The sequence below is a fragment of the Bubalus bubalis genome, chromosome 6, assembly GCF_019923935.1.
Source record: "Bubalus bubalis isolate 160015118507 breed Murrah chromosome 6, NDDB_SH_1, whole genome shotgun sequence".
NCBI classification, from domain to species: Eukaryota; Metazoa; Chordata; class Mammalia; order Artiodactyla; family Bovidae; genus Bubalus; species Bubalus bubalis.
Window position 1 is genome coordinate 22,235,009 of NC_059162.1, and position 14,311 is coordinate 22,249,319.

Here is a 14,311-nt window from a genome sequence, read left to right on the forward strand (position 1 = left end):
CTAAGCACTGGGCCAGAAAGTTACCAGTCAAGTGTGGTGGTTACCTACAGGCAGAAAACAAATCCCGTCTGTTACAGCAACCCAGATAAGGAGCCGTGTCAGAGGCTTTGTTGTTTATACAACCCTAAGAGTGTATCTTCTTTTTAACTTAGTTTATTATTTAACTCCCTCCAATATAAAATATTGGGCCACAAACTGGTTTCTGTGCGCTATAAACTCTTTGCTTTAAATGTGTCATTAAAATTTTACCACCAAATTAAGCTCCCTTGACTTTTCTTAAATAGGTGTTTGTGACTTTGAAAAATATGAGTTGTCTGGGTTAGAGAAAAGAAAGTGGCAGTAGGCTCAAGTTATTAAGCAGCAGAGGAAATATGACCCAATTTGATGTTTTTTTTAAAGCAAGAGAGATGAGTCTGTGAGTTTAAAGATTTTGTAGAATAAACAAGTTTTTGCAAAATCTTCCTGTGGTTCTCTCACTCCATCCCCACCCTGTCCTCCACACCCCACGCAGTAATCTTTCCGCAGAACCTATCTGATCACCAGATTCCCTTGCTTAAAGCTGTGAAGTTCAAACTCCCTGGGCCACCCTGGGTTCTCCCATGACCTGCTCTCTCTGAGCTCATTTCTTCTCTCCACCTCCCTCCCTTAAAGAGCCACCCCATTGCAACAAGTAGGCCTTTGCTGCCCCCATGTCCTGTTTAAAAGCTCACCAGCACCCTCCACTGCAAAGTGCTTCTTCCTTCAATAGTTAAGTTCAAAACCACCTTTCATGGCGGTTTCCCTGGACCTTCCTCTCTGGCCAGTAGCACTCAGCTGGCACTTTCCCCGTGACAGCGATCAGAGTATGGAATGTCGATTTACAACACGTGTTTCCTGGCCCCTGTCTTAGCGCAGTTCTTGACACACAATAGACACTGTCTAAATGGTTGCTAATAAATGAACCCTTGGGTTAAATACAGCTTTCCTCTCCTCTGAGCACTTTGAAGGTACTCAGAAAAGGAAAAGGACATGACTAAAGGGTACATGGTTTAAACGGAACACAGCACCACCCACCCTGTCTGGGGTCACTCCTGGCCACTGGGATGGAGAAAGCACGAAGAGAGACCCGGATCCCAGGACTGCTCTGGAGCTGCTGAGAATTCTCTTATTCTTAACAGGGCCAGCTGCTTCATTTGTGGGGCCCAGTATAAAAATGGAAATATGGGGCCCCTGCTCAAAGATTATTAAGAAAGTCAACACGTGACAGCAGAGCATTAAACCACTCTGGGGCCTGTGCAGCTGCCCCAGTGACAGAAGCTGTGTCATGATCACAACATCTAGAAGTACAGGAGAGTAGGGAGGATGGCAGAAATTTTGGATCAATTTTTTAAACAATAGCTTTAAAATATATAAAATTGTTTTAAAAACTTATTTTTCTTGCCCCTTCATAAGGCGTCTCCAGTTTTGTTTGCTAATTTTCATTTACAGGTGCAGATTCTTTTAAAAAGTAAATCACTTTGTTTCACATTATTTTAAGGAAAATACCACATATGCTTCATTAGTTCTTAAGAAATGCTATGATCCACAACCTTACCACTTAGCCTTGAATGAAGCAACACATTATTGCACTTCCTTAATTTAATCCCAAAATTTCAGGAGGGGCAGGGGGTGGGAAAGACTGGCTTGGCTTTCATGGGATTATGTTAACATGAAGTATTTTTATCATCCTTTTGTGAATTTTTAAAAAAACTTTGCATCATTTATTCTTCATGCAAAAGCATCCAATCTGCTAAACGTGACTTTATTTCATAGCAAGATTAGCAAATTGGAAATGGTGACATTTAAACCCTAAATTAAGTTTATCGTATCAGATGGATCATGATGAAACATATATGGCTAATATAAACGAATGAAGATTTATGGTCTTTTCAAAAGCCAACTACTTTGAAATGGTTAAGTTGATTTGCACTGCTGCAAGTTCTCCAGCAGGGGAAGGATATGCAGAGTGCCACATGTCCAGCCTCTCCCAGTGGGGGTCTACAAAGCGCCTACCTGCCTTTGTCTCCCTCCTTGGGACAGAAGCAAAGGGACCACACAGCATCAGTGACCACAGCACTGAGATGCAACAGGGAGTGGGGCTGCCCATGAAGCCAGACCAGTGGACCAACACCAGGTCCCAGCCTTCCTTTCAGGGCTCTCCTCTCGCGTGCCCCCATGCTTAGCTGTTTCCCTGTTCTTTTTTATTAGTTCAAAACCCAGAGAACCTAGGGATAGGGCTAAATCCCTGAAACAAAATACTTGTACTCTAATTTCTCCACAATGTAAAATTTTCACTGCTTAGGTTCATCTGTAAATATCTGACTGTGTCAGAATTCTTAAACCAGTGAGCTCGGTATTCTTGTCTCCAAATGAGATGACTTACTACCTGCTTCCTATAGCCCCTCAAAAGTTCGCAAGAGAACGCATGTGGGGTGGAGGTGGCTGGTAGAGGAGGTGCTCAAATCAAAATTGCACTTTTGTGGTCTGGGGCTCTTGTGTTACTGAGAAGACAGGGTTGCTGAGGGTAGAAGAGAAAGTGACTCTCAAAACCATTTCACGGACAGAAACGTTCATAGGTCAAACTCAGACTGCAGGGCTCCGGCAGAGCCTAATCTGTACAAGTCTGTCTGCAGACGACTGCACCTGCTGCTCCTTCGATTCCCTCACCTGGGAAGAAACACGCACACAGACGCCCACTTGCTCAGCTGAAGATGCCTGTAACTCAGAAGAAACACATACACCAGAAGCAACCTAACTGCACAGAACACACACAGCCGGTCCCTTAGACGCTTACCTTGCAGGGCTCATACACTGGCGTGCTGAAGGTGTGTGTGTGGAAGGGAACTGTGTAGACTGAGCAGGGCTGGCAGGAGGGGACCGTGGATAGGCAGGGAAGCGGGGAGGCAGAACGGACCACAGAAACCCACATTTGCACACACAGTAATAATATTTTACTTTAACAAGCTCCAGGGACATTTCATAGCTTTTCAAATGACTCTAACTTTGGCCTTCTTAAATACTTCACACCATTACACTGGCCCTCACAAAAATTCCTAGTAAAGACCATGAGCTGCCTCCAGAGATGAGGCCATGGGGACCAGGACTGCTCTTCTGCCTACAGCTAAGATTTCATGCCTGAGACAGGAACAGCACTGGATCAATCTACAAGAGTAGTTACTCCTCAACAGCAAGCAATATGCTTCATCTGCAAAAGCACTTTTCTATACTTTCCCTAACTTTCACCCTGTTGATCAATTCTGATACAACGGTGCTACGTTTCTGGGTCACATGGAAACCACTATGCCTAATACTCAGCAAACAAACAGGAATCCAAATGGACAAAAAAAAAAAAGGCAATCCAATTTTTTAAGAAACAATATATTTTATTTTTCTGACACCACAGCTCTGGTGAGTGGTTTTGTACCAAATTTAATGGAGGTTACACAGAACGTTTTACGCATGGGAGGGGGAGGAAAGGGAAGGAACCACAAAATTAAAAACAGAAAAACAAAATCCTGAATAGCTTTTAGCATCTGTTCCACTCCCACATTAATAAAATTCACTTGGGAATTCCTAATAAAAGGAGAACAGAAAACAAGGTGGGCAGGGAAGAGTAGGATGGGGAAGAAAAGACGAAGGGCAAAGAAGACAGTCGAGCATCCCAAAGACAGACCTTTCCCTCCTGGAGCCGGGACGACGCTCGGCATGGAAGGTGAGGCTTGCTTAGATTTATTTCCCCAAAGTATCACCGTGTATTGCAGCTGCCAAAGGGAAAGAGAGGAGGGAAGCAGGGGCTCACCAGTGAGGGACACAACAGGGGGAAACTCACTCAACCAAGAGACAGGGAAGGAGAGGGGAGGGAAAACAAGAGAAAAATGTGCAGGTGGGTCTGTAGACTGGGAGAGGCAGACAGTGCTGAGAGCACTTAAACTGAAAAACAAATGTCCTAAGCGTCATTATTTTTAAAAAGAAAAATCTCCCCCTCCCCCCACCCCTCGCTGAACTTAGTTCCTTTTTTTGTGCTTTTCATTAATACTCTGCTCTGAGGTTGTAGTTTGGTTTTTCTATACACTGGAGTTGAAAGAAAATAGTCCAAAGGTCTGAAGATGGATTCTCCACCTAAAGTAAACAGCCCAGCATTCCTGTTCTCCTCTTGTCCCAAAGACTAAAGTCTCTGCTAAAATCCCTTTTACAATATAGTACAGTACACAAAAAAATAAAGCCCCAAGCAAAAACAAAACCAGAAAAGAATCCTGGGAGAAGCCAAGTCCAAAGGACGTAAACATACAGAGAACGGTGCAACACGTGACCCATGGCGATTCTCAAAGCACGGCTACAGATTCCCAAAAGGAGGTGCCATCACGGGATACCCAAGTCCACAAAAATAATTTTTAAAAAATAAATCTTAAAAAAAACACACCTGTTGATTAAATGAATAATTTGTTTTCAGATAAATCCATACATTCTCGAGTTCCCCCCGCCCCCAAAGCAGCCCTTGGGTCTCTGTTCTCCTATTGCATGACCAACAGTGCTCCTGGAACGCCCTCATAGCAGCTCTCAGGACCTGGAATCTCATCTCAACAAGGATGGGCACATCCAGTCTTAGCAGCTTAAAACATCATGTTTCCTGGGTTGCCAGGTCCTTGGCTGAATCCACCCATGCCCACGTCAGCGGCCATGCCCCGGGGCCTCATCTGTGGGGGGATCATGATGTTCTGTTGGGGTCCCATCATGCCCTGCATGGACATCATCATGCCTGGAGAGCCCACAGGCCCAGGGTGAGTGTAGAGCCCGGCAGGCCCCCGATCCTTGCCAGGAATCATGCCCACGGCAGCAGCGGGATTGCTCATCAGGGTGGGCTGGCCGGGCATTGTAGATTGTGCTGGTGACATCATCCGATGGTGAGGTCCCATCATGCCTTGCTGGAGAAAGGCTGGTGGTCTCATAGGGTTGTGGCCTGGCATGGATGGAGCTGGACCAAGAGGGATGTCTGGAGTTCCCACGGGCCCTGGACCTCCCATGCCAGGTAATGCTAGTCCCATTCTGGGGGCTTGTTCGCCCATCATCCCCTGCATGTGCGAAAACCCAGGTCCGGGACCCTGGGGCTGTTTACGGCCTGGGACTTCCCCTCGAGGGAAATATTGCAGTGTCTGGCTAGGCTTCTCAGATGGGATAATGCGAGACAGGTCAAACTCAGGTATTCCGGTGGCTCCAGGTCGGATGACCTCCTGTAGATCTGGGTCTGTAAACACTGAAGGCATGCTGTTTCCCAGGACAGCGAAGGAGTCAGGACCCCCCGGGCCTCCAGGCTTGCAAAGTGCTGCATCTGCTGAACTTTGGGGCAGGTTGCTGGGGCGGCCAAGAGGCCCTTCTCCTGGGAAACCCATCCCTCCTGGGAAGTTGCCCTGCCCCCCACTGGGGCCATTGTGAGGAAACGGAACCTGCTGTGGAGGAGACTGAACTGGAGGGAAAGCCTGGGGAAAACCCATGCGTCCCTGAGGTACCACTGGAGGCTCCTGGGACCCATGGCCCATGACAGGATTGTGTGACATCAAACCAGGCCCCATAGGGACTCCGTGAGGAGGTATGTTGGGTCCCATGGCGTTCGGAGAGGGCATCTGATTGGAGTGAGAAAGTGGCTGGGTCATTCCCATTGGGCTGAGGGTTGGCATTGGAACCACGGGGTTTGGACCTGAAATTCGAGGATTCTGTGTATTAATGCCCATTCCTAGAAAAATAAAGATATCAAAGGAATCAATTTCACCAAAAGTAACTCAGAAAAACTATTATAAATCAAATTAACAAAAAAAGTTACTATGCATCAAATGTACATGGGACTGTGCTGAGAAAATACACAATGCACAATCTACCCTCAGGAAGGTTACAACACATTTGGGGGCACACAAACCAACAGCTCCACAAGACAATGTATTTATCACTGAGCTTTAAACTGTATGACGTATAGGCATATAGAAGACACCTAGAAAGAAAGTCTCCTGAGTGAAAAGTTACAAGTTAATACACAAATGAGTACAGTCTTCTTCACTGGAAGTATTTAATTCGGAAGAAAGCAATTTGCCTAGATGACCTGCAGTACGGTCCTTTTTGGAGAAAGAGGATTCATCAGTCCTACAAGTCCAAGAATCAGAAGTAACAGCAACGAGGAAACCAAACAGGCCTTTTTCAATTGATAAAGTGGCATCACTCTTTCACACTGCCTTACAGGGAGAGCATTTAAAACTCTAGATTATATAAAATGGTGAAGAAAAGCTAACTTTTAATGGAAAACACACAGGTTCTACCATGGCCTCTGGGACATTTAAATATTTGGTCTCTCCATGAAGTTAACCACAGAGTATGGTAAGAATGATGCTTGTGCCATCCACGGAGCATGCCCTAACCTGACTGATGATAAAAAGCATTCTTAACAATCAGAATGGAACTGGAACCAGAAACCCATGGCTGAAGTTATTATGGTCTCTTTGTTGACCACCTTTGCCCTCCCACATCATTTCCCATTAGTGAGATTTGGGGAGATGGGAGGTGCAGGAGTGAAGGAGAACAGAATGAGGAGAAAAGGGAGGAATTTTTATTTTCTCTCTAGGCCTAAAGAAAGTGCTTCTCTAGGAAACAGGGGTTTTCTCCATTGTCTGAAATCCTGTGGCTGCTTGTGGTTTGAGGCTGCCCTTTCAGGAAAATAGTTGAGGACTCAAGACATTCCTATCAGCATATTAAAAAGATACTGCTTTCAGTCTCGCTCCAGGAGGAGCCACCTAAAAATAAGCACATCGAGGTACACAGAAGCATCAGAACTTCTGTAAGAAAATGACAAGAACTCTAAAGAAATTTGCTTTCTTATCCACAAACACAGAATAAGCTAATCCAAAAAAGTGTTATTCTCTTCCTCTAGGCAAGACATTTAGTTTTACTGAAACTAACTCAGATGATATACTTTTTCAATCTGCTGAACGTCCAGCTTATTGAGGTCTACAGATATCAAGAAAACACCTCAAGACGTTTTTCTTTTGTCAACAGCAATAGGGCCATATCCTATCTTCCTGATTTCTTACCTGGCATATTATTCATTGATGGCAAGTTGGGAGAACGAGCTGGAGGGGAGTCGTCATCTGAGCTGGCCACGGTCTTGATGGCGTCGTGGTATAACGGGGTAGAACTGGGCATTGCAAACTTGGACATTCGAGACATCATAATAGACAGTGGGTTCTGGGAAAGGGTCGGCTCTGGAGGCATGGTGTAAGGTGTACTAGAGGGAAGACTTCCCGGGATACTCACAGAGGCAGACTGGCTGGCTGTAGGAGGTGGGGGGCCACCTAAGAGAAGAAGGCAAAATAAAACAGGGCAGGGAATTAGATTCTCCTGAAGGTTCTTGGGCCTGTGATTATGAACTAGCAGGGAATGAGACAGATGAATGGGACAGTGTTATTAGACCCAGGACATGAATCATCAGTCTTCTAGTCAAGCTCGGTGTGTGTGCAGAGGGAGACGGCAGCGTACGATGGAGGTGACAGCTCAGCAGATGGCAGGACAACGCACCAAGAATGCGTGAGAAATACTAGCTCAAACTTGGGAAAACCACGCCTCACAAACTCCTTCACTGAAAACAATGGGAAATAAGTGGATCTCTTACCCTTGCCAATCACAATTCAGAATTTGCCTCTGACGTTAAGTGTGCTTGGAAGCCAGATGAGCCATCCCACCCCAGGTACTGACCAGAGCAGCCTACACATGCTCCTGACTGATTTCCTCCACCAAGATGTCTGCACTCAAAAGGTCTGAGGGGGCCGCTCTGCTGGACTGCTTTGTAGAGAACTGCTACCCAATGGAGAAGCACACTTTAACCTGGTAGGATAAATCTCCTACCTCATTCTGATTCTAGTCTTTCTCAAGTGGAGACAGCACAGACCTAGTATTTACACCTCAGTGCTCATCTACTGACCGCCTCTGGTCCTGTTCACAAAACCACCATCATCAGTGAGAACTTCCCCCAGGAAGTAAATACTAATAAATTGCAGCTGATCTGTGAGAATAGCAGTCTAATAAGGAGAAGGTTTCGGAAACTGTTTCAATGGTTGACACCTATTTACGAGAACCACTCAAGTCTCTCAGCAGTCTCCCCTCTTTGCTTGGGATGACACTCACTCTCTTAACACAAAGACAGACCTCTGAAGTAAGTGGGGCTGGTGTTTAAAGGAAACACATTTATCCTTTAATCTTAACACATTTGTTAAGACATTTGAGTTCCCTGTGCACATGTAAATCGTTCAGTGAAATGATATGCATTTCCCATTCTCCTCCCAGTCCTATCCCATAAACATATTTTGCACTAAAGCCCATGAATCTTCACCAGGATTGGACACTTGAGCATAACCCCACGGGAGTACCAACTCTGCACCTTGCCACAAATACATCCATCTTGGCAAAAGCCCCCTCCTCTGGCTGCATAATCAGGACACCAGTTTTCTTGAAGTATGTAAAGCAGGCTTTCACAATCTCTGGCTATAGGTGCAACTGTGAGGATGAGAACATACTGACCTGACTCTACACTTGCCAGCATGGCTGGGGAGGCCATGGTGAGGGGCGCTTTGTGGTTTGGAGGGATCCCAGGACTCTGAAGAGGAGGTTTTGGAGACGAGGTCCATCCAGGTGATGGGGCAGGAAGTGATGGAGACTTGAGGTGAACAGGCGAAGCAGCAGCAGACCCCAAGACGGGCGGGGACTTAATGGAAGCAGCGGCAGCTGGGCCCGCCAGCATGCCTGCCAGCTGCGATGGAGTCTGGGGGGACTTGAGGTTCCCCGAGGGTGAGCCCAGCATCGGTGACTGGACTTGGCGCATCGTGGGAGATTTCAGAGGGTTGATGCCTGGGGAATGCACCTGGCTGCCTGCCACAGATATATCCACGGGCTTCCGCCCCAGGCCGCGCTGAACGGGAGGAGCTGTGTTGAGGCTAGTGGGGTTACTGGAAGGGTTGAGAGGTAGTGGTGGCATATGACTGAGCCGGCTGTTAGTCCTTTGGTCGGGCCCCATGGGTTCTCTGAGATTCCGCAAGCCACTGTTGCTGCCTGGACCCTGAGACATGGGGAGGAACGGCCTGGGGCCCATGCCATACTCTTGCTGCGGGTGCTCGCCGAACGGCAAGGGCACCATCTTCTGCTGAGCAGGCAGCATGTCCGCGCCACCCGCACGGAGCTTCAGCATCTCCTCGGGCCCCGCCCCAGCCTCTCTCATCTTCTGAGGTATCATCTGAGAGTTGGATCCCATGCTGACATTTAAACTGACATCTCCCTTCATCCCACTGGGAACCATCCCAAACTCGAGTTCCCGGCCAGGGCCCAGCTGCGGGGGCATTCCTTTTGGAAAGTCACCCCTGGAAGGGCTCAGTGGGCCCTCCACTGGTATTCGCGGGAAGATGGGATTATTCCCTGGCTCCACATGGCGCTGGGAGCCTGGGATCATCCTGTTCATCTCCATTCCAGGCCTGATGCCTTCCACGCTCATCCCCGGGGGCAATCCCAGCTGCTTCTCTGCCAGCTGCTGTTGAAACATCTCTTCAGACAATCCTTGGGGGTTTGGGAAGCGCTCCCCTCGGCCAGGACCACTGAAGACGCCCTGGCCAGGTGGGAAGTTTCGACCGTCTGGGATTTTTGGCACATCGTCTGGCCAGCTGACTGCAGAAAGACCTGGTCGCGATGCCGGGTTGGGGACATTGGGTCCCTCCATCTCAGAATTCATCATTCCTGCAAATCCAGGGAGGCGCATTTGGCTCCCTGGCATGCTGGGGTGGGGAGCCATGGCTCTCGGGGGCAGAGAATGGGGCATGTTGATCCCATCGGCAAAGGGCTCTGAGCCCCCAGGCCCCCAGGCCTCACCAGGGGTCATCTGGTACGGAGGGGGGGGCCCTCGGACCACTCCCCGAGGCCCGTGCTGATGGACCATCATGTCCTGGAGGGAGCACTGCTGCACGACCACTTGCTCCTGCTTCCTCCTCTTCTCTTCGTAGAACTCCTGCTGCAATTTCAGCCACGCTATCTGCTCAGGGGTCATGTGATCCAGGTGGTCCGGTCCGATGGGCCCAGACTGGGAGTTCATGGAGGGTGGAACCATTTCATCTGGAGAAAAGGGCACATCTCTGTGTCCTTGAGGGCCAAATGGAGCCCCCACGTCTGTCCGGGGCCCAGGTCCCTTACCTAGGCTTTGGGATTGAACCATCATGGCCTGTATAGGCCCTTCTGGTTTTTTCTGAGGTCCATCTAATACCCCAGTGTTCTGCTGGGGTCCCCCACTCTGTCCTCCTGGGAATTCCTTCTCATCGGGGAAAAGCATTCGCTGGATATCTCTGAGCGTTTGTAAGGAGCGCTCCCGGTGCTCCAGCTGCTCCTGAGATAGTCCATCAGGGTTCTCCCCCAGTGTGGGGGGCTCTCCACTGGACACCGGCGGAGGCGGGGGGGCTTTGGGATCTGCTGAAGAGCTATTGCTCCCCTGGGAGACAGGGGTCACGGCTCGGTTGTTGGGCGTTGAGTTTGGCCCGGTGCTGTCTGGGGGCAGTGGAGTGGAGCCGGCAGGGCTGCCGACAGAAGGGATCAGTTTGTTTTCTACCCCAGGACTGTCCCGGTCCAGGGGACGCGGGGGCGCGGCAGGCTTGGGTGCTGGTGCCGGAATGGGGGGAGTTGGCTGCAGCCTGGTGTTCTGGGAAGAATTCTGGTCCTGGTTGGCTGGAGCTGGGGGCTGTTGTGGGAGAGGTTTCGGATCATTTCGAAGGGCAGATATCTGTGTGTTCTGAAGATAAACGAGATTTTAAAAATCATTGGTAAATTGAACAGAAGGGCGATGAAAAGGGCACGATATGTTATAAAGGACCAGTCCCAGCTACATAAATCTACACTGACACTTGGTATAGAAACTGCTCATGTACAAACCCCATGGACATGAAGACATTTTGATTTCTTCCCTGTCAAACGGTATCCTCTTTCCCAAGCTGAAGATTAGGTTTCAATAACTTTATAAGCATGCCAAGGGAAAGCCACTCTGCTGGAGTGAATACATCTGAGTATCTATTTCGAGGAACAGGTTTGATATCACATGTCTACTACGTGTTTCTGATTCAGGGAGAGATTAGTTTCTTGGTATGTGGGAGGCTGTACCTAACACCTTTTTCTTTCCCTGAAAGTATAAATGGGTATGTAGACTTCTCACTGTCAATCAAAGAGTCTGACATTTTCAACTGAAAAAGAAAGTCCCTGTCACTTCCAGCTCAGTACTCTACCAGCCAGAGGCGGCAGGTGAGGCCGCTCCACTTCACTGTCTCCCCTGGCATGGTGACTAGTGAAGCACTCCTCTCCTTTAGTTTCCAAGGGGCCTGACATCTCCGATTTCTGTTTTCAGTTTGTGATCACTGATTCAATATTTGATAAGAACTTGCACATTAACTGCAGTAAGATAATCTGTAGGCAAGAAACATCTGTGAAGAAATCTGAGGCTAGCTTGTGGTGTCTCTTGATCTGTTCTTTCCAATAGACAGCACATGGCCCTTTCTACAGGCTGGATGAGTGTCTTATTATTTATTAAGTACCAATGCCACATTTAAGTCCTGGATAAAGGTAGGCTCGCCTGTAAGAGGTGACATGGATGTTGTCAGTGTTTGGAAGAGGGATATAAAATGTTCTGCATCTATGCCTTGGCCCTGCTGGAGGTTTGGGTATTAGAGAAGGGCAGTACTGAAGAACAGAAGGGCCCAGCCTAACCCTCCATCAAGGGATCTCGAGAGCTGCAGGATCCCTTTTTGATGTTCACTTCCTTCTACCTGGTCACTTAATCCAGTCTGTATTTCCAAACCCCTAAGGCTCTTACTTACATCCCCACCTACTCTCTGGAATGTTTCTCAAGGTACAAATTTGTACAGAAATCATTACATGTATCCCTGAACACGAACAGCTCACATTCTGTGGACATGTACATAAATGCTCCACTTGCTGGTATTCTCCATGCATCTATGCCTGCAGACCCAGAGTGAGGTGGGGCAGACTGGCTGAACCTAGATGACTCTGGACGTCACAGTGTCCTCGGTGTCTCTGACTATTTAACTGGAGTCTGGAGGTCACCTTAATTTTCTCTCCAGAGGCAGTTTACGTTTGGTTTTGTTGGCCAGACTGTGTTTGTGTGTTAAGGGTGGATACTCATTTCCTATAAGGGTGACTGTGATGGAAGAAATGGTTTAGTACCACTCTTTTTATTTTAGATTTGGAGCAATGGTGACTGGACTATTCCCAATACCCTCCTTAACTCCTCTTCTGATTTCATTTTAGTACTAGAGGAGGTGGAGGTAAAAACTGTATGAAGATCTGTCATTAGGTCAATAAAACACTGGTTTGAGCTGCAATTGTGCCCTATATACTCCAGAACAATATAAAATATAAATACTTCTAAAGTATAAATTAAAAATATATACACTTAAAATATTACATATACACTTCTTCTACCCTTTAGTGGACATAGAGAGAGACATGAAATTCCTTTGCTTGGTCTAGGAAAGCCCAAGCCCTGCTATGTCGCAGGAAGGCAGCCTAAGTTCTCATACAACATGGACAAAATGTCATCTATTCTATACTGAATTGTCATCTCAGTCATTTAACTTTTCCCATGTTTAAGACTCATCCCAGTTTTATATTTCATGCTTCCTGAAAGCAGGGATTGTGTCTTGAACCTCTAATGTCCTCACACCACTGGATGCAATGCCTTGACAATCTGAGGCACAAGAAACACCGTTTGGTTCAATTTGAGACACTACGTATGTTGAAACAACCACTGCATGCATGTCCTAATGCAGTTTATAGCAGGTGCCTAAGTTCCAGAGAGGAAACAAACATTAACTATAATTTTGAAAATATCAAGCAATTAAAAACATTCAATGGTTCTCTCTGAAATAAATAAGAATCATTCTGAAAGTCACTGCGACTCTCATTATGGAATTATCAGCATGTACTCCAGTCCTATAGGGTGGTAGTAAACTGTTTCTTCTGTCACAGTCTATAGGAAACCAGTGACCACCCTTAACTGTTGTTTTTTCTCTGTTCTTTAACTCAAGAGTGCCTGTTATTTTTTTTTTTTTTAATTCTGCTGTATATGCAGGGTCTGAATTCAGAATTTCCCAGAGAGGGCCACATTAAGGAAATCCAGGATAGCCATATGTCTCCTTTTTATTTTGCACCTCTTCTCTTCTAGTAATTCATCAATATATCAGCATGCTACCAGAAAAGGCCAGAGTGATGTGCCTAAAACTACACAACTAGGTTAAATGCTCAAAATGTAGCTGATACCAAGACTATCTCCCTACTGAACCCTCACGGATTGTTGGTGGGGATGTATACTGGTGTAGGCACTATGGAAAACAGTGTGGAGATTCCACAAGGAATTACAAATACAACTAACATATAATCCAGCAATTTCACTCCTGGCTCTTTATCCAAGAAAACAAAAACACCAATTAGAAAAGATATCTGTACACTTATGTTGTTCACTGCAGCATTATTTACAATAGCCAAGATATGGAAGCAACCTAAGTGCCCATTAATAGATGAATAAAGACTATATGGTGTACACACACACACACACACACACACACACACAATGGAGTAGTACTTAGCCATTAAAAAAGAATGAAACCTTGCCATTTTCAAAAACATGGATGGACCTAGAGGGTATTGTGCTAAGTGAAATAAGTCAGAGAAAGACAAACATGTGGAATCTAAAAAAAAAAAAGCAAATGATTAAACATAACTAAACAGGAACAGAGTCACAGATATAGAGAACAAACAGGTCATTTAAAGAGGAGGGGGGGGCCATTGGAGGAGGACATAAACAGGTGATGGACATTAACAGTACAATCTTTCAGTTACAAAATAAATGAGTAATAGGTGTGAAATGTACAGTGTGGGGGATATAGTCAATAACTGTGACACCTTTGTACAGTGATACATGGTGACTAGACTTATGGTGATCACTTTGAAACGTATAGAAATATCATTTCACTATGTTGTACACCACAAACTAACACAGTATAGGTCAGTTAAACGTCACAAACAAACTCAGAGAAAAACAGATTAGATTTGTGATAACCAAAAGTGGGGGGACTGGGGGAGAGGGAATTGGAGGAGGGCAGCAAAAAGGTATAAACTTCTAGTTATAGGATAAGTAGGTACTAGGAATGTAATGTATAACACGATAAATATAATTAATGCTGCTGTATGTTCTACATAAAAATTAAGAAAGTACACCTAA

The 14,311-nt window shown here is 46.4% G+C and overlaps 1 protein-coding gene across 10 annotated transcripts in view; it reads right to left on the reverse strand.

Annotated features, from left to right (window-relative positions):
• Window positions 1-3,380: 3,380 nt before the first annotated feature.
• The window catches only part of BCL9 (BCL9 transcription coactivator), a 95,876-nt gene continuing 84,945 nt past the window's right edge, over window positions 3,381-14,311 (reverse strand). For all 10 annotated transcript variants that reach the window (XM_045166049.1, XM_045166048.1, XM_045166052.1 and 7 more), the window contains 3 exons: window positions 8,572-10,813; window positions 7,089-7,349; window positions 3,381-5,746 (listed from right to left, as the gene is read on the reverse strand). In XM_045166049.1, the coding sequence (XP_045021984.1) occupies window positions 4,629-5,746; window positions 7,089-7,349; window positions 8,572-10,813 (3,621 nt within the window). In that variant the 3' untranslated portion in view covers window positions 3,381-4,628. The remainder of the gene's footprint in view (window positions 5,747-7,088; window positions 7,350-8,571; window positions 10,814-14,311) is intronic.